This window comes from Sander lucioperca, chromosome 11 (assembly GCF_008315115.2).
Source record: "Sander lucioperca isolate FBNREF2018 chromosome 11, SLUC_FBN_1.2, whole genome shotgun sequence".
Classification (NCBI taxonomy): Eukaryota; Metazoa; Chordata; class Actinopteri; order Perciformes; family Percidae; genus Sander; species Sander lucioperca.
This window is the reverse complement of record NC_050183.1, coordinates 25631660-25655900: the sequence shown is the minus strand read 5'-3', so window position 1 is coordinate 25655900 and position 24241 is coordinate 25631660. Positions and strand designations below refer to the sequence as shown.

General features: G+C 41.5%; 1 protein-coding gene across 2 annotated transcripts in view; it reads right to left on the bottom strand.

Annotated features, from left to right (window-relative positions):
* Positions 1-386: 386 nt before the first annotated feature.
* Positions 387-24241, bottom strand: part of sh3rf1 (SH3 domain containing ring finger 1) — a 34127-nt gene continuing 10272 nt past the window's right edge. The window contains exons 3-13 of one of the 2 annotated variants that reach the window (XR_004898794.1): positions 15575-15850; positions 14916-15011; positions 13246-13551; positions 9572-9682; positions 6355-6482; positions 5429-5599; positions 4501-4784; positions 4090-4406; positions 3277-3608; positions 1381-3118; positions 387-1307 (exon numbers count right to left, since the gene is read on the bottom strand). Coding sequence is in view for 1 of the 2 variants with exons in the window: in XM_036007259.1 (XP_035863152.1) it covers positions 2950-3118; positions 3277-3608; positions 4090-4406; positions 4501-4784; positions 5429-5599; positions 6355-6482; positions 9572-9682; positions 13246-13551; positions 14916-15011; positions 15575-15850 (2190 nt within the window). In the remaining variant the exon portion in view is untranslated. Of the gene's footprint in view, positions 3119-3276; positions 3609-4089; positions 4407-4500; positions 4785-5428; positions 5600-6354; positions 6483-9571; positions 9683-13245; positions 13552-14915; positions 15012-15574; positions 15851-24241 lie in introns of both variants that reach the window. The other variant, XM_036007259.1, reaches the window with a different exon arrangement.

Here is a 24241-nt window from a genome sequence, read left to right as displayed (position 1 = left end):
AGGCTCACCTCTCGTTGCAACACTGCTCTGCTGTATGGCACAGTAGAAGCTTCTCTACTGCCCATAACCTTTTATTCCTGGAGACATTAATGACCACATGTGCCGTGACTTACCCCAATCACATTTAATTAGAAACAACTGTCTTTTTGCTGGTAATTTATCATATGTGTGTGTATACGTTCGGTCAAATCTTAGGCTGTCTAAGCTTTGTGTTGGGACAAAGGGGAAAGGTGAGGACGTGAGTACTCAGTCAGTCCTGTCAACTGTGGTCTATGTCTTTGATCATACTCCTGCCCTGGCTGCAGGTGGCCAACATAACAAGGCAACTAGAGAAAACAGAACACAACATTACTGTTATAATGAAACAATGACTTAGCCAGAGGAAATTATGGAAACCATTAGCTTTTATTGTTAGAGATTTTAACAAAATGTGCTATTCCCTCAAATACTTCAGAATGCTTTTCACATAATAGATTTGTGCCAAATAGGTTGATTTCAGTTTCACCATTTTCAGACATACAACAGACTAACTAAAGACAAAAAAAGAATCAAGTAGGTCACCTTGGCATGAGGAAAATCTGTTAAGTTGAATCAAGCAAACTTATGTTGCCATGTGTTCCAATAAATGAAAATATAGTTCGTTAACTGTTGTAAGAAATGCTTCATGTTTTTGAGAACTGTGCAGCCTATGCATGAACAATAATAATGAAAAGTCAGTACGATTAGATATGTCATGATAGTGCATACATGTGTACATCTGTGTTGGAGTAAGTCTGACGTGTATATTAAAGGCTTACCAGTGAAAATGGAAAGACACTCAGAGGAACAGTTTAGCATATAGCCTGAGGTTGGTGTGGTGATTGCCAAGACAACAATGCAACATCAGATTCAATTCAGAAAGACAAAAAGGCCCTAACAGTGATTTGTACCATCCTTTTTCATACACTCCAAATTTCAAACAAAGTACAACATATTCCAGCAGTCAGTTACACAGTGGTCCCCCTCAATTAACAACAAAAGACTACAAAAAAACACAAACTATGGGTCTAATTCAATCAGTAAATTCATTTTCAAAGCCAAATTTGGCACGATTCAGTGATTGCCTCAACTTTAAAGTGTTTAAATCCTCAGACCTCATAAGACTGGCTGAAGATCAGATGTGTAAGTCACATTACATTACATATTGTGGGGTCCACTGAGGCAGGAGGCCTCAGTCTATGTTACCTAATAATACCTTTACTTTGAAGAATTTCATTCTTTTAGAGAATACGTTAGGAAAAGAGGAATTACATGTTGAGATATTTGATCTGGTGTTATTTCCCCCCCCCCCCCCCTCTAAAACTGCCCATTCTTTTTGTTTTATGTTCAACAAGCACCAACACTACGACCAAATCCACTCCAATCACATATACATCTTACAGTCATTCCAGTCAATACAATATTTAACATTAAAAACTTTGTATAGACGTAATGTACAACAAAACCCAACCACAAAATAAAAAATAATAAATCAAAGGGGTCAAAGTGATTGATTTCAATAAAACCTTATCTTTCGAGATTCAACAGAATTATACTACACATCTCTTCCTGTGGAGTGATACAATATGTTCCTTTAGGCAAACATTCTGTGCTTTAGCTAGCTGTGGGTTTTTTTTTTGCCACAAGTCACATTAGGAATGAGTCATAGTGTACAAAAACTTGAGACCCTGCTGAAGGGTGAGTGTTTCCTGTGTGCCTTACTGTGTGTCCAGGTTAGTTTAATGACAGACTCCTTAAGAGCAGCAGGTGTCAGCCTCTGTGGAATTTGTAACAAACATAAATATACACTGAAAATAACCTGTTGTGCACTGTTACTGAAATGTTACATTGCTCTTATAATGTAGAGCTACGTCTGGGTTTGGCTATTGCCAAAGGGGTTAGGAGAGAAGCTACTCTGGTCAGTAAATACAAAGAAGGTACAAAGTAAGCAATGTTTGACTGCAAGTCTATATTGGAGTGTGGTTTCCACATATTGAAAAGGCATAACCAAACTGTCCTGCAACACAAGTAACACCATTTTGTCTCTTATGGGAGGCTTTGCTCATCACATGCAAATATTTGATCACTGCAGGTAACGGAGTCCTTAGCACTTCAGCCTCAGCCACACCAGGGAAAACAAACTGGAGGCCTGTGAATGGCCCACAGAAATATTTTGTGATGTGCAATGTTCACATGGCTGTGAATTGTAGCTCGAATGTGCAATACGGCAGATCTCTTATGATCCTCAGGTTTAGGTAATGCCTTTAGAGCTGGGGAAGTATCCTTTTTCCTACCTACAGCACAATTGATGATGACAATGCTCATTTGTTCTGGTCTGGTGCATCTGATATACCTACTCCTATCTGCTGACAGTTTGATATCATGGTAAAACAGCAGTCAGAGGGAGAAAAGTGTAACTGATGTTGGAAAATGTAGCATACGGCATGTGCCAGCCTAACCCCTTAATGTGTTGCACTACAAAAAGGCCAATCTATGAAATAAGTTAAATGTGTAACATATCTATATCAACAGCTCATACTGGTTGTTTTAGGACTTATCTTCTTTGTGTCCTTATGTACAATAAAGTGAGGAACAGTACAAGGCACACATTTAACAGCTGAAATGTTACAAAGATATAAATAACCAACAAAAAGGAAACGTTCATGAGTAGTGTGCTCTCCTCTAACTCTGTCCACTGTGTATTCTGTTCTTCACCGCAGCTCTCTCTCATGTGCCACTAGCGGGGTATTTTCCAGTGGCCAGAGCCACGGTGGGCTCTAAGGAGTTAAAATGTCCATATGATGGGCCTGTGCTAGCAACCTTTCAAGCGATGACACGTTTGGTTAGCATGTTGACACACTGTAGCGAGGCGAGCAGCGGTCTGCTTGGTCATGGTGGTGGTGTTGACCATGGTTCACCATAACGTGTGTATTAGATGCTGTCTACAAAGCTGCCGGGGAACAATCCGGTCCTGCCGTTCCGCTGCAGTGTGCCTTTGAACCAGCCGTCCTCCCTCTTCCTGTGAACAAACACAATGTCGCCCTCCTTAAGTTCCAGCTCAGCCTCGCTCTGGGGAGGATATGATACCACCACTCTGTACCTGGGGGAGGACAGCCAGAGGCACAGTCAGTGACTGATATACACTGCAACAATGACAAAGTCACGACGCTTGTAATATAGTGTTACACTTTCTTTAAAAAGGACAAAGCAGGACAATCACAAACAACGCTTTGTAGCAGAAGATTTAGATCAATGTACCTCTCACATATGATGGGCCGTGCATCGTGTTGTTGAGATAAGAGAGAGGAGCATGGCTGGCGAGGAGGAGGAGCAATAGGTGCACATCCATCAAGGGGACTGCTCTTCCGATGGGAGGACTCCGGCGCTGAGGAGGAGGAAAAGGCAGCAGCAGCAGTTTCGGGCTCGAGGCAGCTGACAGAGCCGGAGGGAGGGGAGGTGTCAGGGCCCACAGCGCCATGTAGTACCTCTCCTGCAGCAGCTTGTTCCGCCTCCAGGGTAGGAGAGGAGGGTGGTGAAGGACGAGACTTCTTCTTATTGGACAACATCTTCAGAAGACCTTTCTTTTCTCTCTGCAGCAACAACCGCAACAGCATAACTTGTTTGTTAGAGAACAACAACTCCTGAGGCATAAGTCATTTTCGCAAGCCGCAGACAGGTATAATCTAGTGCCTGGAACTCGCTGTCTCTTTGCCACTGAGAAATTCCTATTTTTAGCACAGAGGTTTTGAACTAAAGGTTGGAAGTGAGGAAAAAAAACAGCCACTGTCTGTTGCAAAAGACGGAAACAATAATAATATAATAACATCCCTGTTGATTACTACTGGTGAATCGTATCAGTGTGATTAGCATTCTATCAGATCTCATCAGAAATCTCAGACAATCCCAACCACAAGTTAGTCAAATATGCTAGATCTGAAGACAAGTCAGAAGTCTCTCTTACTATAATTAAACATGCACACATCTAGTGCAAATAGCAGCAAAATGGATAATTAGATACAGATCATGTTAATTAAGCAAATGGAAGCACTGAAATATTTAGACATATCCAACCTTGACGTCCTTGTCCAGTCGGCAAGCGAGAGCTGCGCTGTTAGATGTGGAATTGAGAGCAGAGCTGTTCCCAGAGCCGGGGACTGTGAAGACAGCTACAGGTCTCAAAGCATCACCCTCCAAAGATGCAGCACTAACATTGGGTGGGGTTAGAGACGCAGCGGCACAGCCCATTGCCACTCCAGCCCGGGAACAGCATTGAGCAGGATTGGAGGAAGGCTGCGGGCACACTGTAAGGTGTGGGAGATAGGCCACAGGTGTTGCAGACTGGATGGGTGTCACAGCTGCTGTGGGCCGGTCCTGACTGTGGCACGCAGCTGCAAATGGGATATAAAACAATATTACACATTTAAAACCCCTTATATACAACAAGCCAACATCCGGAATACATTTTTCTCCTGGTAAATGTACCTGTCCTGACCGCATTGCGAGCCTGATTCACAGTCATCTGGGAGCTGACATGCAGAGGGATTTTTGGCTGTTGACCTGTGGCTGTCTGGGCTGCTGTTACCACAGCTGCAGGTTGGGAGTTTGCAGGTACAGCGCTGGAGCACACGGCGATGGCTTTGTTAAAATCAGGACCTGGAACAATGGCTCCAAGGGCTGCAGAAGAGGGGCTGACGATGGTGACCCCTCTACCAGCCTGAGTGCACAGACTCATGGGCACTTTGGGCTGGCTGCTCCCTGAGGCTGTCCTGAAAGGGAAAGGGCATAAAGATGGGTAAGACCTAGCAGCCTGAGGCAACAGGAGGGCATTTTGACCGACAGGATGTTTTTATACCTCATAAATTGTGTTTTTTCATGTCAAAAAATATGAGGTAACTCTTCTAATGTGTAATTAGAACAGCTTCTAATTATTGTTAGTTTGAATCAATAGGTTTTCTATTATTCTTCTGAAACTGTTGTACAACTTGAAACAGTGACGATCACACATATCTATATAACATAACCCACTGACAGACACTGAAATCAAGAAAATAAATTACGTAGTAACACTTTACAATGAATTTGCATAGCAACCAAAAGCTATGCCTAATGGGATTCATTTGCAAAGTTGGAATGTTTCTTTGGTCAAAAAGATGTAAAATAAAGTACGGTGGTATTTACATAGCATTTTTCTTTATAAAGTGCTTCACAATAACAGCATTGAACAACAAAAAAGAACAATGTAACTACAACAAAGTAGAATTTACTAAATAGAAATAAAACTAAAATGGCTCCATCGTGTAGAGCCCGATAGTTAATAAGTTATCTAAAAAATAACAAACCGATGCATGCATGACAGACAAATGGATGTAAAACCAGGCATGTGTATGTGTGCATGTTTTACATGACTGACCTGCTGACTGGGCTCATGTAGTTCCCAGGGAAGACTCCAATCTTGCCTGTGTGCATTGAGGTGCCCTTGAACCAGCCATCCTGACAGCGTTCCAGCACCAGAAACATCTCTCCCTTCCTTAGTTCCAGCTCATCCTCCTTACGGGGAGTATAGGGGAACATAGCCACATAGCTAGATCCAGAACAAACAGTAGAAAAACGATTTTTACAAACACAAATTACAAACTCACAAACTCCAACATGGCGCTAGCATGGATAATCTTCTCCCGTATGGAAATAAAAGCGGTTCAACACTTTGTACAGCATGCCATCTCTTCCGGATTTATGTCGCTTTCTAGTTGTACATCTGTCATCATCTACTCTGAGACCCTCCAGCAGAGACTGTGCCCTCTGACCCAGAGAAAATCAGCACTGGAGGATAAAACAATTTGCGGGTCAAACAGCCAAGAAGATAGGGGTCTCAGCTGGGATGTTTTCCATCTGATTTCAGTGTTGTCAGGGGAAGGGAACATAAATGCCAGTCAAATCAGAATCTGACATGCATGCACAGGCAGACACAGATGACGGCAAAGAAGCAGGCATGGGTGGATCTAATTCTTAGCAGGTGTATGGTGCCTTGAAGGAGTAATGAGGGTAAAGGTGGGAGGGTCAAAGGTCAGGGGTGACAGAGGGGATTCTCCAATGAGACCCTGGAGACTGTCACCCACAGGTTTTGACCCTGTCACCTACGCACATGCACACACTTTGCAGCCTCACACTGACAGCTGGGGGGTGGGGGGGTGGGTCATAGACAGGCGAAGCTTTCCCCTTCTGGACCGAACATTTCCATTAAGGCCCTTGGCCATCGGTGCATAAACTGCTTCTGACATTTCACTGCACATTTAAGAAGACTGCATATTTTTGTGTGGGACTGTTTTTATAACTCACACTGTGGGTCTTTGTCTCCCACTTTGGTCGCTTATGCTGGGGGAGGGTCTCTGTCCGGCAGCCAATGAATATGCTGCTCCATCAACGGAGGACTGTGGGGGAGGAGGTGGGGGTGGTGGGAGAGCATCCTTGTAAAAGAAGAACAGAATATCATATTAGTAGTTGGATAGTATCAACATTTAATTACAATTCATCATTTATTTCCTTTCAGTACGGCGCAGAAAGACAAAAACAAGTAACATGAGTCTAAAAAAAACAGAGAGTGTGTTGCGTAAGTGGAGAAACCAGCTTGTTTATGATGAACAAAGAGGGGAAAGAGAATGAGAGATCATCTGTCATCTTGGATATTCCCTCCGGTTTGCCGATACTCAGGGAGAGTCTAGTTTGGCAGACACGATAGCCCTGTCCCCTGTCAGTTGACACACTTCAGAACAACCCTCAAACCAAGCATGAGTGGATTCATCTTGACTTGTTTTCCCTTGTTGAGCGTCTGTAACGTCAAAGTCAACCCTTTTAACTAGAGGCTGATGATCGCAGCATGCTGTAAGAAGAGACCTAGAACAATGCTTGTATCTTTTGTGTGCTACTGGATTACACAATTAAAAAGTAAGTCACCAACCTCGGAATCTAACCCTGAACTGAGTTGATTTACCCTGAGATGGGAAACTCTTGAGTTTTCGGGTTCCAGAACAGCTGATTTGAGTTGGTTCAATCAACTCAGAGTAGGTTCACTCAGAGTTAAGTGTGTGAAACCACCACTATAAAAAGGCAGCATGAATGGAGCCATGATACTACGATTCACCATGGCAACAACTAAAAAAAAAAAAAAAAAAAACGGGGGCCGTACTTTACCCCTCTGGAACTGGAACTACTCATGCGCAAATACAGCGAGTTTGAACATATATTTTGTAAAAAAGCAACACGGCTGCTGCTGCAAAAGAGCGAGAATTGGCGTGGGAGAACATTGCTGCTCGAGTCAATGCTTAAGTTCCAATAAAGTGTATTCATTTTATATTTAATCACAAGTATATTATTACTGGTGAAAACTGGTGAAATGGTATTGAACCTATAATCTATTTCATAGTTGCAATCCTGCGGGCAAAAAAGTAGCCAATTACTAATCCCATTCTGAGGTTGCAGCACCATGTCATTAACAGAATTATAATTTCTAATAATTTATTTCAAAAGGGTTTTACATCATTCACCTGCAATACTGTGGAACTCCTCTTTAATGGCTCTCACTGGTTTGTGTCCCGGGAACACTACAAAAACATCTAAAAAACGTTTCAGAGCGAGGCACACCTTTCTGTCGGCGCTCTGCATACAGTGGCTTTACTAATATGCTCCGCATCACCAGTGTTGTAAAGAAAACTGCCGTCTGCAAAAAAAACATCATGCGACACAAAGAATCTGCTGGGATGTAAGAGCATGTCCATGATGGGTGACGTTAGTGATATGAGGACGGATAAGGTTATGTAGGCTACATAATTGATAGGGAAGAAAAATGATAGCGCTCAAATGAGAGTATATCTGTAGTCGGGCCTCAATATCATCTCCAGACATATGTTTAACTCCCTAAGAAGTGATACAGCTTCTTCATCAACGGGATCGTCGACAAAAGGAAATGCCATGTTGATGGGAAAAAAAAAAGGTTTTATAGTCTGCCTAACACAGTTAATATTCATGAAGATAACAAACTGGTCTAAAATGCGCCTGATACAGACTGAATGAATGAATGAGGAAATGAAAGAGCGCTGTGTCAGAGGGAGGAGACAGAAGAAAACCTGCTCCCGACCAGGTTAGGTTCACAGACTCAGTTACCATAGTAACTGACTCTGAGGTTAAGTTACCTCTCTTTCTCAGGTTTGATTTACCTCTCTTTCTGAAACAGAAAACCCAGAGTTTCCCTCATCTCAGGGTTAACAAACTCAGAGTTTTTACTAAACCTGCTTTCTGAAACGGGCCTCAGCTGTGTCAAAATGAAGCACGTGAAAACAACATTACACTATACACACGTTTAGAAATTGTGAAAAACTAAAAGCCCAAATGAGAGAAGTGTGTCAGAATAAACTCCTATACCTAGGAGCAAGACAAGTCTTTCCAAGCTCAACTTTGCCAGCACTGAGCAGCAGAGTAATTGCTTCCATGACACAATGGTGGAGGAGTGAGGCACTCAGACAGCCCTGTGGTATTTGTGTATGGGTGAGTGTCGATGTGCATTTCGGTTTACTGCTGACGCTTGAGCTGAGATAATTAGGTTGCCTGCAGGCTAGAGAAATCATCTGTACAAAAACATCATGTAGGGTTCCCAAGTGAAGCGGAGAGCTCAACCTTTTGTGAACACATTCCTACTCATTCAGAAACTCCACATGCCAGAGCATACACATAGACAGACAGGAAGTGTGCTTGCTGTTTCGTGTGGGATGAAGGGATTTCTTGACATTTTTAGTACTGATTGTTTTCCCTCAGCAGAAAACATGTGAAGTTAATTTTTTGCTCAAGAAGGTTCCTCCATGTCGCTAGCTTTATGAAGTTTGTTGACAAATTGTAACATAATAAAGCTACTGTATCTTATTCTGCAAAGAATCCAGATTAACAGTTTCACAACCTGAACTATGTTGCTTGTTAGCAGCTGATGGGGAGTGCTACGAGGCAGCTCTTCTCATCAAAACAAACTCATCTTCTCAGAGGAAAGAAAATGTTTTGAAGGTGATATTACTATTTGCATTGATTAATTCAAGCCATTGTTTACAGAGAATGTTATATTGTATACTTCTATACCATTTATTGTGAACATGTTCAGCCCTTATATTTATGCCACACATTTGTTTAAGTGTTGGATTAAAATAGCAAGTCTATCTAATGGATACAAACAATGTCTCAGAATGACACATACACACAATGATTCAACTGTCTAATCAAATTAATGTGAAAATAGTCTTAACTGTCTGCAGAAAAAAACTTGATATAAATATGAATGTATTTCCTGCGGTTTGAGCCGTAGTAACATGCTATATATATATATATATATATATATATATATATATATATATATATATATATATATATATATATATATATATTTAATCTGTTTAATACTCCAGAAATAGCCACATACTAACTTTGAATAATTTACTCCAATAATGTTGAACTGTTTAGTTGTTGCTCTGGCCTGGTGTTTGTAAGACTGATAAGACCTGCAAAGGATGTCACCTACCACAGTGATGGAAGTGTAGCTCGTCTCCGAGGGAAATGTGAAGACCGTTGCTGTGGTAACTGGACTACTAGGGGGTGGGGTCACGATTAGTCCAGTTGTGCAAATGTGTACCTGTCAACAAAAGGGAAATGTGGACCATAAAATATACCATAATGAATACAACGTTAACGACAAGCTCTACTCACACATGAATAATAGAAATGTGCTTAGATCAGCAGTGCATGCGTGTAATCAGTCAGTAATGTCATGTAATGCCATTCATCAGATTTCACATAGGAAGTAAAAAAACATTGGAATCATACATCATTATATGGAAACATGACCCACAGTATTTTAAGAGCAAAACGCACCACAATTTCATAAAAAACAAAAAAAAAAAAACATTCTCCCCCTCTCCTGTTACATTGTATGTAATCACTCTCACAGAACAGTGATGCACACATGTGGAATTGTATCCTGGTGACTTAGACATAACCACAATGGTGGTCTGATGATCTAATTGGCCAATGGAAACCAGGTGACCACCCAGCAAGACATTTCATTGGGCATATGAAGAGGGGTGCTTTCTGCAACCAGTCATCCACGTGAGTCATGGTGGTGTCCTAGTAACAAGGCCATACTGTTGGACACACACTATCTCCCTGCAGCCTCTGGTCTCTCTCCATGCATGACTGCTCTAGACAGAGCCGCCTCTTAAGGTGAACCTTTCAGAAAGCAGACCAACCTCAGATTCAATCTTCACTGCTTCCTTATCTATTGTGCACTGGGTGTGCCAAAGGAAAGCCAAATGTAACAGTGTGCTGCTCAGAGGTGACACTGTTGGTGAAATGCTGCCTGCAAACAAATAATTAACAGTAAAGTATAAAGTATGCTATGCTAATTTAAATAAGTGAATTTCCTTTAGAATTGAGGAGAAATGCCATCAACAGCAGCCTGTTTTCATTCTTTGACAATTCTTCCTTGTCTAGTACATTGGTAGATCAGAGGCACATTCATTTCCAAGATGGATTACTCAGCCCCCTAGGCAACTGGGCTTACCTTTGTTGTTTTTTGTCTGTGTGCTAGAAGAAGAGAAGATGAGTAGAGGTAAAGGAGAGGGAGAGCCAGACAAGGTCCAGAATATAACCTGATTTATGGTGATTTTATGTATGAATATGAAAAACTTCAAATTGACTGGAATGGCCTCCCGAGTAAAAGATTTTTTTAAAATTAATGATTATAAATATGGTGGGTATATAAATTATAAACACCTAACACACAACGAAGGAACCCAGTTCCAGCATTTGTGACGTGAGATGGCTGATGTCCGTAAACTTGCTGTCAGAGCTGTTGTGTCTTGGAGTTGCTATGTAACAACAAAAAAATGTCCAATGATTTACTGCGACGAAGATGAGACACAACAGCATCTCTTAATGGACTGCTACAGAGCAAAAGAAGTCTGGAACAAGTTAAAAGTGTATGGTGTAAATTTTGATCTTTCGTATAAATCTGTAATGTACTGTATTATCGATGAGACTCTACCAGAGAAACACAAGGAACTGATACAAATAATCATATGTATTGTATGCTTCAAATTGTGGAAAACAAGAAGCTGTATGGTTATTCAACAGACTGTTATATATAGCGATGACGTGTGCAAACAAGTGCTCACTAAGCTAAGGAAAAGAAGAACTCTGGACACAAAACAGCTTCTTCCTTGGAACACTTTGACCCTGTGAATTACAGCACTTTATGAACGACTCTGCACTGGACACACCTTACAAAGCTTTATTTGCACATCTTGTTTCATTAGTTAAATTTTGTAATTGTTGTATTGTTTATATTTTGATGGTTGTGAAATGTAGCTTACTGCATGTCTAATTTATAAATTGTAACCTGTAAAACCTTAATAAAGCTCTATTAGTAAAGGGGGAGAGTAGAGAGAAAAGAGGCTGTGCATGCAGTGCCTGGAGTGTCTCTGTTATGTTTTTATTAAACACAGTGATGTGTGAATCAAATATACTGTTGGCCCAGTTGCCACTAGGGAGGATCAGTTCAAAGGCGCATGTATGCGTAATGTATTTTATTCTAAAAGTATCCTGATAATGATTAATGGGAAAGGTCTGGAGTCATTAAAAATCGGATTGCACCTTCTGCATGGACAGAAGTATTTGATTATACATGAATAATATCAACATAAAGGTTTTGAATAAATAAAACCCCCAAAAAACAGAACATCCGCAAGATCCACTTTACTGTAGACAAGCACTCTCATCTCCCTTTCACCAAGAAGCACATAAACACATACACTGTAGATAAAAGATTAATGATTGAGCTTAATAGGGAGTTTTGGAACATAGCATTTCGGAACGTCTGCAGTAACCAGACAACACAGAAAGGACATTTCCCAGAAAAACAAACAATTAGGCAGAAATTAACGTGAAAAACCGAGATATCTACAAGCTCCCAGAACCACCAAGTGTGACAACATTGCCGATGCTGGTGTATAATGAGTAATCTGTCTCTGAATATTGACAAACCACTGCCCCTTGAAAACAAAAAAAGCCAGCTATTGTATGAACATGCCAGTAGACATTTAAAATATTAAGAACAAGATAACAATATTGAAATCCTGAGACAAATTACCTTCACCTGATTAGACTTTATGCTTGTTCCTCAAACGTGTGGTAACACTTATAGAATCCTTAACAAATGGTGAACATGAATTCATTACTGTTTAATGGTTCTAAATCACCATATAATGGGTAACCCCTATTTGATGAATTCCATATGTTAACTTGGCATTTTTGTTTGTTGTATATTTGAGTTAAAGTCATAGAGAGCCTCAGACTAAGATAAACAGCAGGACACTTGTAAATCTGCTTGCCTGTTGTTCTTACAGTCTAGCACCAAGTCAAAGCCAATCTCCAGCGGCTTGCAACCATAAAGCAGCTGCGAGTTCCTGTCATGTCAGGATTGGTGTGGAAACCTTGAGGGCTGAGCTGGAGTCGTTTTTGCGGACGAGTGGAGTCACGCATCCATGATTTCAAACGGTTGGATGGAGCAATGGCCTGTTTGGTATGATGGGGAAAAGGGAAGTCAGCCTAATAGCTGACAGAAGGAGAGCGGAGCCTTTGAACAGCAACAAACATCTTGTAAAAACAAAAAGAGCTGAAGCTGAACTCGGCTTTCCAGCTGCATGATTTTGTCTTTTTTTGTCTTTTCTTTTTTCAGTTTTGCATTTAAATGCAACTCGACATGATATCGACAAATCAGCTGGTTGAGAGAGTCCTCTGATTCAGGACATTGGATTAAAGAATAACACCAAGTGTAAATTATGGTACATATTAATGTTGCAAGTGTTGCAGATTTCTCCATTTTGTTTTTAAGTGCCACATTCTTCTATGTACTGCTATGTAATTATGAGAAGAAAAAAACTTAGGACAAAGACATCCTTTAAACAGCTAAACATTTGGTATTTTGTATTTGCACTCTTTCCTACTTTGTACTGCAACAGCTGCACAACAATTTTGTCGGGATAAATGTAGTTCTATCTTATCTTATCTTAAAAGGAGCTTATTTGTCATACTGCACTCTTCTGTTTTCAGTCAACACATTGGTACAACATCTAGGAAGGGACCTGCAATGCAGCAGCCGCTCTCCTTTACCCCCTCCCGTCCTGTGGAGTATCCTACCTGTGAAGGTGCGCTGCAGGAAAGCCCCCCGCTGATCTCTCCAATTCGGGCAGCTGCTGTGGGGTTGCTGGAGCTGATGAGGACAGGCCCACTGATTTCCATGGAGTGGCGCTGGGGGGGAGGAGCTAGCATGGGTTTGTGGGACATGGTGAGAGAGGTGAAGGAATGTCGCTTTTTGCTGTTCTTCTTCTCCCCTGCACGCTGGGCACCATTGCTCTGGGGCCCCGAGGAGGCCCCCTCACCAGAGTCTCCACTGGAGTCTGACGGCTTGTCCAACTCTATAAGCTGACGAGCTGCCGAGTTGAACTGTGAGAAGGGAAGAGAGGCAGGGGCAATGAAGACAGAGTAGTAAGGTGAAAATAACAGAGGGGAAGGCATGATGTAGTTAGGAGCATTAATGTGATCATGAAAACTGTCACTCTCTATAATATAGTTGTCATGGAAGACCTCCATCTTTATCTAGTCCGTGGAGATGGTGAGCAGCAGAATGCTCTATCAGGTCATTATAGTGTGAGGGAGCTGAATCTTCTGAGGCAGCTCTCAAACTGCAGGCTTTGTGACCCTTTCAGGCACCGTAATGTGCAACGCTTAGGTAAAAATCAAAGGAGGACACTAAAAAGGTTTCAGTTAATTAGAGGGTTCTCTCACTTGCTGTCACACGTTGCCCCAAGCAGCTCCCTCTACTTAGGACATGAAAGCCAAGCATTTCACTCCAATCCAAGAGACAGTCTGCACAGGTTCATCACTGACATGTCAGCACATTAAGTCAGATAAGAGGGATTAAGAACAAAATACCAGGTGGGGAACCATAACCTTATTAAATTGAAGGCCACCTCTAACAGCAACTGTAGATTATTGTATATAAACTGAAAGGAAACAAAAGCTCCTAAGGCAATGAAAACTCTATGACCTAGATATTCACTGGTTGTGCACAACCAAACAAACATTTTGGGATGCTCTATATGTTTGTGATGCCACTGCATTTGTTAACGAAACCCTGAGCATGACTGCATACTATCTCGTCAGAGGAGAACAAAATATTCTATTCTGCTACTGCTTTAGCTTCAGACATAGTCTGCATTCTGTTTCTGCAAAAGACCTCACTCAGTGTATAAAAATATGAATATAAAAAGGATAGAATACACATGAAAGGAATAAAGAAAATTGTCACAGCTTGGGAAAAAAAATCCTTTTCCACAGACTAACCTCAAAACCCTTCTGCAATGCTTCAATCATGTACCTTATTTAACTTTATTCTGAGATTCTTCCATTGTGCAAAACAGGTTTTGATATTTGATATATATTATATTTTGTTTATAATATTCATAACAATAGAACGCACACTGCCAAGTGAAAAATAAAATCATCTTTAAAAGGACAACAATTTATTTAATTCTGTCTGGATTATTCCTAAAGCTTTTAAGTGAGACCTGTGGAGCTCAGAGCGGGAGAGACTGACTGTCTAAATCTTCAAAGACGTGTTTAGTGATTCTATGAAACATATGACTATTTCAAAAGGATGAGAAGTATCATAGACAAATTTACAAGATGCATATGGAAAGAAGTCTAAGTTCAAAGGATCTCGGCACTTTGCTGATCTTCATGTAGGACTTATCCCACCAATGATTTTTGACATTTTGACATTAAAGGAATCTAGTTAATTTTCTTACCTCAACATATGAGATGGGGAAAATTCCAATTTTATCTCCCAGCATTCCCTCTGCCCAGTTTTCATCCACTCTGCGGATCACAGTCAGGATATCATCCTGTAATTCAAGACACAGAGGGGCGCTGCATGAGGTAGAACCTAATTAAGGATGCTGCTAACTAAGAGTGTTTCTCATCCTCGAGGACCAAACCCTGAACAGAAATAATGAGATTGTGATGATGTTTCATTAAAAGGGGACATGCCCAAGAGTAAAAACCCTGGAGTCTAAGGTTTGACATTCTGTTTGGAAAACTACTTAGTAAGCTTGTTTCTGTTTTTGCTCATGATGTGGCGTATAAACAGCTGATGACAGAATGCAAAAACATGTATGACCCAAACTGCTGTACAGATATAACCACTCAATTACTGTAGTTAAGCCGTGCCTTGCCCTATGTGGCAGTCAGTCATTCTATCCAGCCTAATTACAGTTGTTAATCAAGAAGCTCAAAATCTAAATCATTTCTCCAGGCGTTTCAGTTAACAGCGCTTACATTCTAACGCACACATAACTTAAGAAAATGAATGCTTAGAAGACAGAGTGTCACTGTAATGAGAGGTATTTTTGTTTTACTACAGCGACCATGTGGCAGAACGGTGGGTGTTGCAGTGCTACTGTGCTACCTTGGAGAAGGGCAGGCAGTCCTTGTCTGCCTCCTTGTCTTTGAGCTCAAAGTCATAGAGAGCTTTGCACTGAGGTGGTGGTTGTGGCAGCGGCTTGATGACCTGGACAAAGTTGGTGGGGAAGAAGCCATGGACTCCACCCATCTCCCCGTGGTACCAGTTCTCGTCCACTTGCCGGCGCAGGATGATAACGTCACCCTTGCTGAACTTGAGGTCTCCCGGTTCCTTGCCATCGTAGTTGTAGAGGGCTTTGGCACAAGGGAGCTGGGGTACACCCTACAAACAGAGATCGAGGTTAAGATTGCGAGAGAGTAATTCTAACCAGCTATCAGTTTGTAGTTGATTCACAAGATTAACTGTAGTTGGTGTGCATACTAAATGTGCTTGGGGATAGGAAAGGCAGAAGTTTTTTAAAAAGGTTTAAAATTTAAAAAAAATTGCAGTAGTAGAAAGACAGCTCCGCGAAAAAATTAATAATAATTTTTTTTTTTTTTTTAAAGGAAAAGTATTTTGCTTTCTCTTTGTGAAGTTTGTTCAGGCTTAGTTGTAAGATTTATACAATTACAATTATACCAATCAGACATTTTTCAGAAAGGTACTAGAGCAGTGCTCGAGAACAGGGCAATGGACAATATTCGAGCTTAGACCCCTAGAGGCACTGTAACAAGCTTGACAACAGCCCATATACAGTACAAGCCATCAGATTTCAAAGCAGTATAAAGTCTTGTAACTCCTAAATCAACTAAAAACCAGGCTCTATGGGAAAGGAAATAGTACATGTTTTTGGACACTACAAACAAAAAGAGATAGGCTACAGAAATGATGGAATGTATGTTTTCCCAGAGACAGTAAACCGTCCTGTTTGTTCCCTGATAGTTAAAAGGTCTCTGTTGTGTGTTCAAAGTTTAAGTGTGATGAGCCTGGCTGGTTGTGACTAGCTGACTAGCGCCTTCAGAAGGCCCAGGGCTCCGTCCCTTTATCTTGCAGAGGAAGGTTTTGTATCTCAGGCTGCTAGCCTGAAGTCCTGAAAGGCCCATTCAGGGAATGACAATCCAGGGAAAGAGGGACAGCGAGTAGGGGGGAGTAGCAGGATAGAGAAGCATCAATGTTCTCCATTCAGGGTGGGTGTCCATGAGGAAGGCTTCAGTCCAAACCAACCCCCCACCATTTATCCCACTGCTGTTCGACATCTTTTGCAGTGCTCAGAATCACAAACACTACTAACCAACTGGATCTCAACTCTGGAACTGACACTAGGGAGTCAACGAGGAATATAAACAGTGATAAGAAACATGGCTAGAACTCAGGCAGATACTACTATGGTGAGAAAGTCAGCCAGAGCAAGAGGGGTTAAAAGCAGAGTTTGGAGCAGGCTCTGCAGTCTTGTTAAAGGCTAATGAACCGTTTAAAGGCTCAGAGGAGAATAAAAGTACAGAATGAGCCGTGATGGTGAGCCAGGGTGACATTACCCTGCTGCAGAGAATCACACAGCCTAAGGCACAGAGCCAATCGGGCTCTGGCTCTGCTGGTCCAGTCTGTGGGGAGGGAGCAGTGGGAGGAGGTGTACTGCAGCCCCCTGCACACTGCACTGGAACTGGGCCTCCTTTCAGGGGAAAACAGGGCTTTTGAGCCCACCCAGGCCTGGCAGAGAGTTTTGTGAGGAAAATGCAAATGAGAGTAGAAGCTCTGCCATTTTTGTTGCAAATGACAGAACAGGTTCAAGCAACACAAAGCCAATGGTATCTAATTGCATGGCAAATATGAAATGCTTGTCCCCTTGAAACTGTGAAGTTAGTGAGCACTTGTTTGTACACCGAGGCCAAGGCTTAATAAAACCTTTAGTAGTAGCACAGTGTCCAAAGTCAGCATTGTTATGCAATTGTTTTTGTACATGGTAAAAGGGATTGTACTCATAAAATGTGTTATTAAATAAGGTCTTGCATGTACAAAACACTGGGCTAGAAACATATGTCCTTACTATTAGCCAGAATGGTTAGGTGAGACTGGCAGGAAGTCAAGATTGTTCTACTGATTTCTATTGAATTAGCAGTTTACATTCTAAGTTCTGTACTGGACAACACAGAACAAACTTCTGACAGGGTAACATGTTTTGGTCCCAAACTCACTTACTGCCTACGTCTCAGCTTGTTTTTAAACTCCCTTTTCTGGCCTCATAAAAGAGGAGTAGTCAGCAGAGGTACATTTCCATGTTTCACTTGGCTTAACATAGTGAGAGGGAGAGGGAGAGAAAATCAAGAGAGATTGACAACAAGGGCTTCTGGATATAAGTGGTGATGTGGGTGTGCAAGTCTGGGGAGGGGTGATGGCTCTGAGGGTTAATATCCGGTTTGCATCCATGGAGACAATGCTGTTGTGTCTGCAGTGCATAAAGGAGCACCATCAGTCCTGACCAAACACTGTGCTTTAAGAGTTGCAACAACACAAATGCTATAAAAAAAAGTCTCATCTCAGACTGCCACGAACACAAATGCAGACATCACATTAACACACACAGATGCACACAGATCCTCCTTGCCTTCATCACTTTTAAACCCACCGTAGGGGCGGCACAAGACTGCATTAAGGTACATATCTGCATGAATCTCTGCCATAGAAAAAGCCAGGTACTGCGTTCAGGTACTACACCAAAAACCCACGATAAAAGATAACAGATTAAATTTTTCTGGTCTAAGGGGGGGCAAGCTAGTTTTTTTTTCCTGACTCCACCTCTCCAATTGTTCTTAACATCTGTGGTGAAAGTTTATGGAAGTAATTATACAGCAGCATACACCGCTGTTAGGGTTGCTGTATCAGACCTGTAAAACTTCTGACTTCTAGCCTCTTTAAAGATTTAAAGTAGATGATTACCCACAGCAGCAACACCCCCACTGCTTCTTTATTTTAAGGCCCCCAACATGGCCTGGTTATAATTTATAATTATTACAATTACATAAACAAAAACGTGTAAACTAAAACATTATAATGCACATTCACTTTTTATCATCCCTAAACTAACAATAATGCCATTCAGCAGCCCACTTTTTTCAAACTGGTAGCATGTACAATATTAACTAAGATAGCAGATAAGTCATTTGGTGACACAAATATTTAGTTTCACAGACGGCTTGACATACGTATATTCCGATCAGTAAAGCATATTACAAGTTAAAATGAATCCTTTGAGGATTTAATGCCATTACCCTGTATCACAACCACTTCACACCACATTTTTAGTTGTTAATAGTTGTAGGAAGTACAACTATCAGAAAAAAGAAAAAGTAATTTGTTTTTTAACGGAAACGCCTACCCCTAAAAACCAAAGCAAACTAGCTTTGCGTTCAAAATCAAGACCCGCAACTTAACAGGTTTATCAACTTTTGTCCACCAATTTGCAACCGAGAAGACAGGTTAGATGGGCCAGGTCTTAATTCGCAACGAGCATGTGTTAGAACAGTGCCTCCTATTACTTACAGTTAGAAAAGGCTCAGCAAAACACATTCAGATTCTATGAAAACAGAAGTCTGAAGCACTCATTTTCCTTTTGGAGCTAGATGACTGGATAGATCATTACATTTTTACTTGCAGTAGAGTCTTAATGCGGTTATCCAACCTATGTGTATGAGTGAGAGACGGCCAGACAAACGAAACAAAGACTGAGAAAGCGAGAGAGATTAGGCTCAATGTGCAGAGCATCAGCTGGTGTGTGCAATTACTCTTGTACTGTAGATAATGCAATTAGACCTGTGTGCTAAAGGGATTTGGCTGTTATAGTGTTCTCTTCCACAGCACTGGATTATAACTGAATTACCCAAGTGTTATGCTCTACAGCACAGCCAAATGTCAACAACCAGTGAGCAGACAGCATACAAACACAATGCATGCATGCATGCATGCATGTAGTGCTACGGAGTAAGACTAGGTCAAATGGGGATAATTACACTAGCTTGCCTTCACACAGTAATGTTTGCAAAAGAGATTTTGAAAGAGCGTTCTGTAGGTCTGTCACAGATGTAGTATCAACACACTGTTGAATTGTTATGCTATAGGCGAAACATGGTTCAGACAATCAACCAGCTCAACAAAATCCCAATAAATTATGAACCTGCTATTGTGAATATGTCAAGGTTAGGGGTAGCTTTTGCTCTGTCAGCTGTCCAAGGGTTGTGTGTAACCACAGTAGACAGAGACCTTTACCCCGTGTGTGTAAGTGCCAGACATGACTCCACTCCCATATGGACACCTCCAGAAACTCTGCAGGGGGTGGAGAATGAGCAGGGGTACTACTGCCAAAACAGTGTGTAGAGGGTGGGAGGTGTGTGTGTGTGTGTGTGTGTGTGTGTGTGTGTGTGTGTGTGGGTGGAGGGGGGGGGTTTCCTAGTTTGCCCTCCTACAAACATTTCCAGGCCAAGACATGTCCGACATTCTACCAGACGGAGCAGGAGCGGTATCTGCCCGACTGACCAGGTGGTCATAGGACATTTGTTGTTCATTATCAAGTCGCTGTTAACTGAAGATCTCGCCACCAACATTGTGGCACAAGCATTGACACATGATGGGAGTGAGGAATTCTGAAGGCATGGGCCATCTTGATTCCATTAGAGCTGCATTAGTTTAAATTGATTCCTAATGGGCTTTTTAATGACCGCTGTAGAGCAGGCGTCTTTCCCTGCCTCCCCACACTGTATAAAAACCTGAGGGTTTCTTGGTGTAAAATGCAGGAAGTGGGCTACAGACAAAGAGAGGCAGACAAAAGACAGTAGTATCAAGCTTATGAAAGCCAGTAGCCAGAAAGAGACTGTTTAGGTGTCATCAACAAAATTTAGCCAAGCACACAATTGTGTGATTAATCAAGCATACAAAATCTGAGCAGAGCCTGAAATTGTACAACTTTTGTCTTTTTCCATATATGGTTGTGAATAAATCTTTTTTTTTTTCTTCTTTTTTTTTTTTACAAATAATACAAATTTCTGTATTTATGGCATATTTTGTCTGAACTTTGAAACAAATAGGTCTTGATTTCTGCTAAGAAACATCTGTTTATTTAAATGGCATTGTTGGCCATAACAATGGTGGTATAAGAGCTGAACATCTGTTTTCGTCTTGGTTTTCTGATTTTGAAAGCCAGTATGTCCAAAAAGCATACACATGAGGATCACCAAGAATGATTCAATCATTAGAAAACAGGGTCACACGGGGACTTTCAGATGAGCAGCTCTCGTCACAGCAGAACCTCATGACACAGCTTCCTCTTCTGGAGTCGTTGTCTCCCTCTCAGGGTGAAACAAAAGAAAAACTTCCATTCTCTGGTTTCTATGGAAACTCCACACAGGAGCACTTTTTTGGGCTATTTATGTGTCTCTTGACAGTGCCGTGAATTTTATGAAAGGGAGTTATTGAGAATCCAGCAAGTGCCCTGTTCTGAGAGAGAGTGCAATGATGGGGCCCAGGGCAGTGGTGAAGTTAATGGGCTATCACCTCAAAAAAGTAGTTTGACATTTTGGGAAATACGCATTTTGCACCAAATGAATATTAAATACAAAAAGGAGGAAGTCATAACATCACAAAACCTTTAGTGCAGCATGGTATGGAGAATATACCATTTTTGATGTCATCAAGCGAAGCCCTGATTTCCAGGAATCAGCTAATGCTAAAGGGTCAAATTCAACTAAAAACAAGTGTCAATCAGCTAATGTTCAACTTATGTATTATAGGGATATAATCATATGGCTGTATTTAAGCCATTGCAGGAAATGTATTATCATTTAAAAGGAAATAATTATTGTGTTATGACAATATTGAATTAACAGGATTTTTGCATCCTGTGATACTAATCTGCAAGGTATTGATTTCACTGGCAAAAAAAAAAGACATTTCCAATTGGGTACATTTTGAGCCAGGGTCAATTTTTGCCTGACAACTTTCCATGTTTTCTGTTGGACCACTTGCCACTAGGCCAACCAGAATTCAATAAACCGAATCAACAAGCAGAAATCTGAATCAATAAAATCTAACCGACACTCAGCCCTAGTTTAGTGGGTATCATTTATCTACTTGACTGCATTTAGTCAGAAGGGAAAGAGGCAATAAACCATTCACGCTTTCCAAGAGCTTTACCCTATGACAACTCACTGCTTGTTTGTTTTCTTCACTACATAGCAAATGAGGTCCCACACATGAGTCCACAGGCACAAAAACATTCAGAGCAGTCTGGAGCCCAGATGGAAGCTTGGATTGCATATGAGAAGAACAGGAAGTTTTCAAAAGCCCTCGAAACTCTCCTACAGTTCCTCCTAACTAGTCCCTCCAGAAAAACGTGATTATGCGATCGCATAATTCAATGCATAATCAGCCAAAGTCTGCATATTTATGCGGGGGCCGCATTTTTTCAAATACGCCACACTTTCGCCGCATGAATTGCTGATTTCCGCGCAAAATATGCGGGGCTTGCAAGATTTCATAATCCCCGCATTTTCGTTGCAAAAAAGCATCTCTCAGTTAGCCTAATGCTAATATACTAAAAGAGACAATGTCCTCTACTCCCCTGAGTGCCACTTACAAAACACACCTCAGGGATAACCACTCACTGACCCCAGCAATCTACAGTTGTAATGCCAGCTCCTGACCCTGAGGTGCAGCTTGGGGCTTCATGGGAATCTGTGTGCTAGACTACGATCAAAGCCATTCTCCTTGGAGCTGGGATACAGACAGGATACATAAAGCTGCCATGTGCAAAACCAGGAACTACATTGAGCTTGCTGTCTTAAGGTGGTGGTGATGGTGGTGGGGTCTATAAAAACATTTACCACGTAGATGTACAATCAAGACATTTCTGAGCTGAGTGCACTCAGTAAGCTATAGATTAGTCATCAGAAAGAAAGCATTTTAGCAGGAAGCGAGTATGGATTTATGGGAAAGCGTATGCACAGTGTGGAGCTGTCACACATGCGGATCTCATGAAGCTCTCGTGTGTTTGGGGTGTATGTATAGGCTCTACTGTGAAAATGCAATTACATGAAACCACTTGCACAGGAACTGGCACATCTCTTTCTGTAGCTTTTTGCGTAGGGGATGGTTTTTTTTTTTACCTGTCTGGCCTCAGATAAGGGGTAAAGGCTGGTTCTGGGTGGCCCTGTGATCACCCAGTCTGACTAAAAACTGAAAAGAACAGAACTCTTGAACTCTGTGCCAGTTCATACACTGGGCTTAACAACTGTTCTCACAGGAACCCACTCACATTTCAGAGCAGACAGAGAGAGCAAGGAAGCTAGATGCAAACTAGAAAGAGAGGGGGAGAGAAACAGTGTGAGATCAAAAGCCTGAAAAGAAAATTTCAAAGACAGAAAGCTTGCCATCCTGAAACTATAATATGGTTATGTGATATGGACCCGTAGACATTGTGTCAGTGGCCCTGATGACAATCAGATGATAAACATTCCAAATGTCTATTTAAAGTGTAGAATATAGTGTGTATTTAAACGTTTTATACGTAGACCAGATCAAGAAATCACTCTTGGATGCTGGTCTGGAGACTTGGTAATGTAGCCACCTGCAAGTGCAATGAAAATGTTTGCATGCACTACCAGTGGCAATAGCTAAGTAAGCAAGCACTTCACGAATCAATAGAATATTTGGGTAAAAAGCATTATTTTCATCGGCAATGAGATAGTAAGAGGTACCTTGTTTTGTTAGGTATTTAATAACCTGGATTAGCACTAAGAGAGGAGTTGCACATATGAAGTTCACTTGTATCCAAGCTACAAAGGGATTAGTTCACAAATGTCACAGTATCTGTGTATTGAGTACCAGTCAATATGAGCTGAATACTAAGCATTTCCTCACATTACTCTCCGCTGTGCTGGTGAAAGCGTGCAGTGTCTGTGGCCTTTTGTTCCTCTTAGTCATTCAGGGTGAGCCACCTGCTCTGCTTAGGCTGACTTCGATTTACGCAGGGAGTTGCAAGTCCAGGGGAAATTTGACAAGAAATTGGACAACTACCTACTCAGTAGGTTGCTGAATCTCAAATAAAACCTGCTATGTTGTCTCCCAGTTATCTTACAAGTGTCCAGTGTTGCATGTCAGACTAGTGGGCAACTGAAGAACATTTGCTTGCATTGGCTGGTATTTGTACGCCTCTACAGTGGACAAACAAAGCCAGGATATTGACACAGTACTGGCAAAGAGCCAAAGCACAAACACTGCATCTGTTCTCAAGACTCAAGAAGCAGCACAGCGCTGACCATTTTTTCACTTCCTTAAGAAAGTGTGTGAGTGTGTTTGTCCATTCCACCCACGACTCAGCCCAGATGTAACATGTAGCTCCTAGCTTTCCTTAATCGTCTCCACTGAATACTAAGTGGGACATCACATTCTGGAGCGAGTGTCGAGGAGCAAATCTGAGGAAATCAGAGATGGGACCCTCACTAGTTTCTTGTTAGTATATTAGGTGTGCTGAGTGGTTAATCCTTAAAGCAACACTAGAGAACATTTCCCGCTTCGGTCCCCCTACAGGTTGGAAGCGGAATTGTCCATTACATTACATTATGCAAGTTTGCCAGATCGGGTAGCGGATCTGTAGTTCGAATGAACTGGACAATGTAATGTAATGGACAATTCCACTTCCAACCTGTAGGGGGACCGAAGCGGGAAATGTTCTTTAGTGTTGCTTTA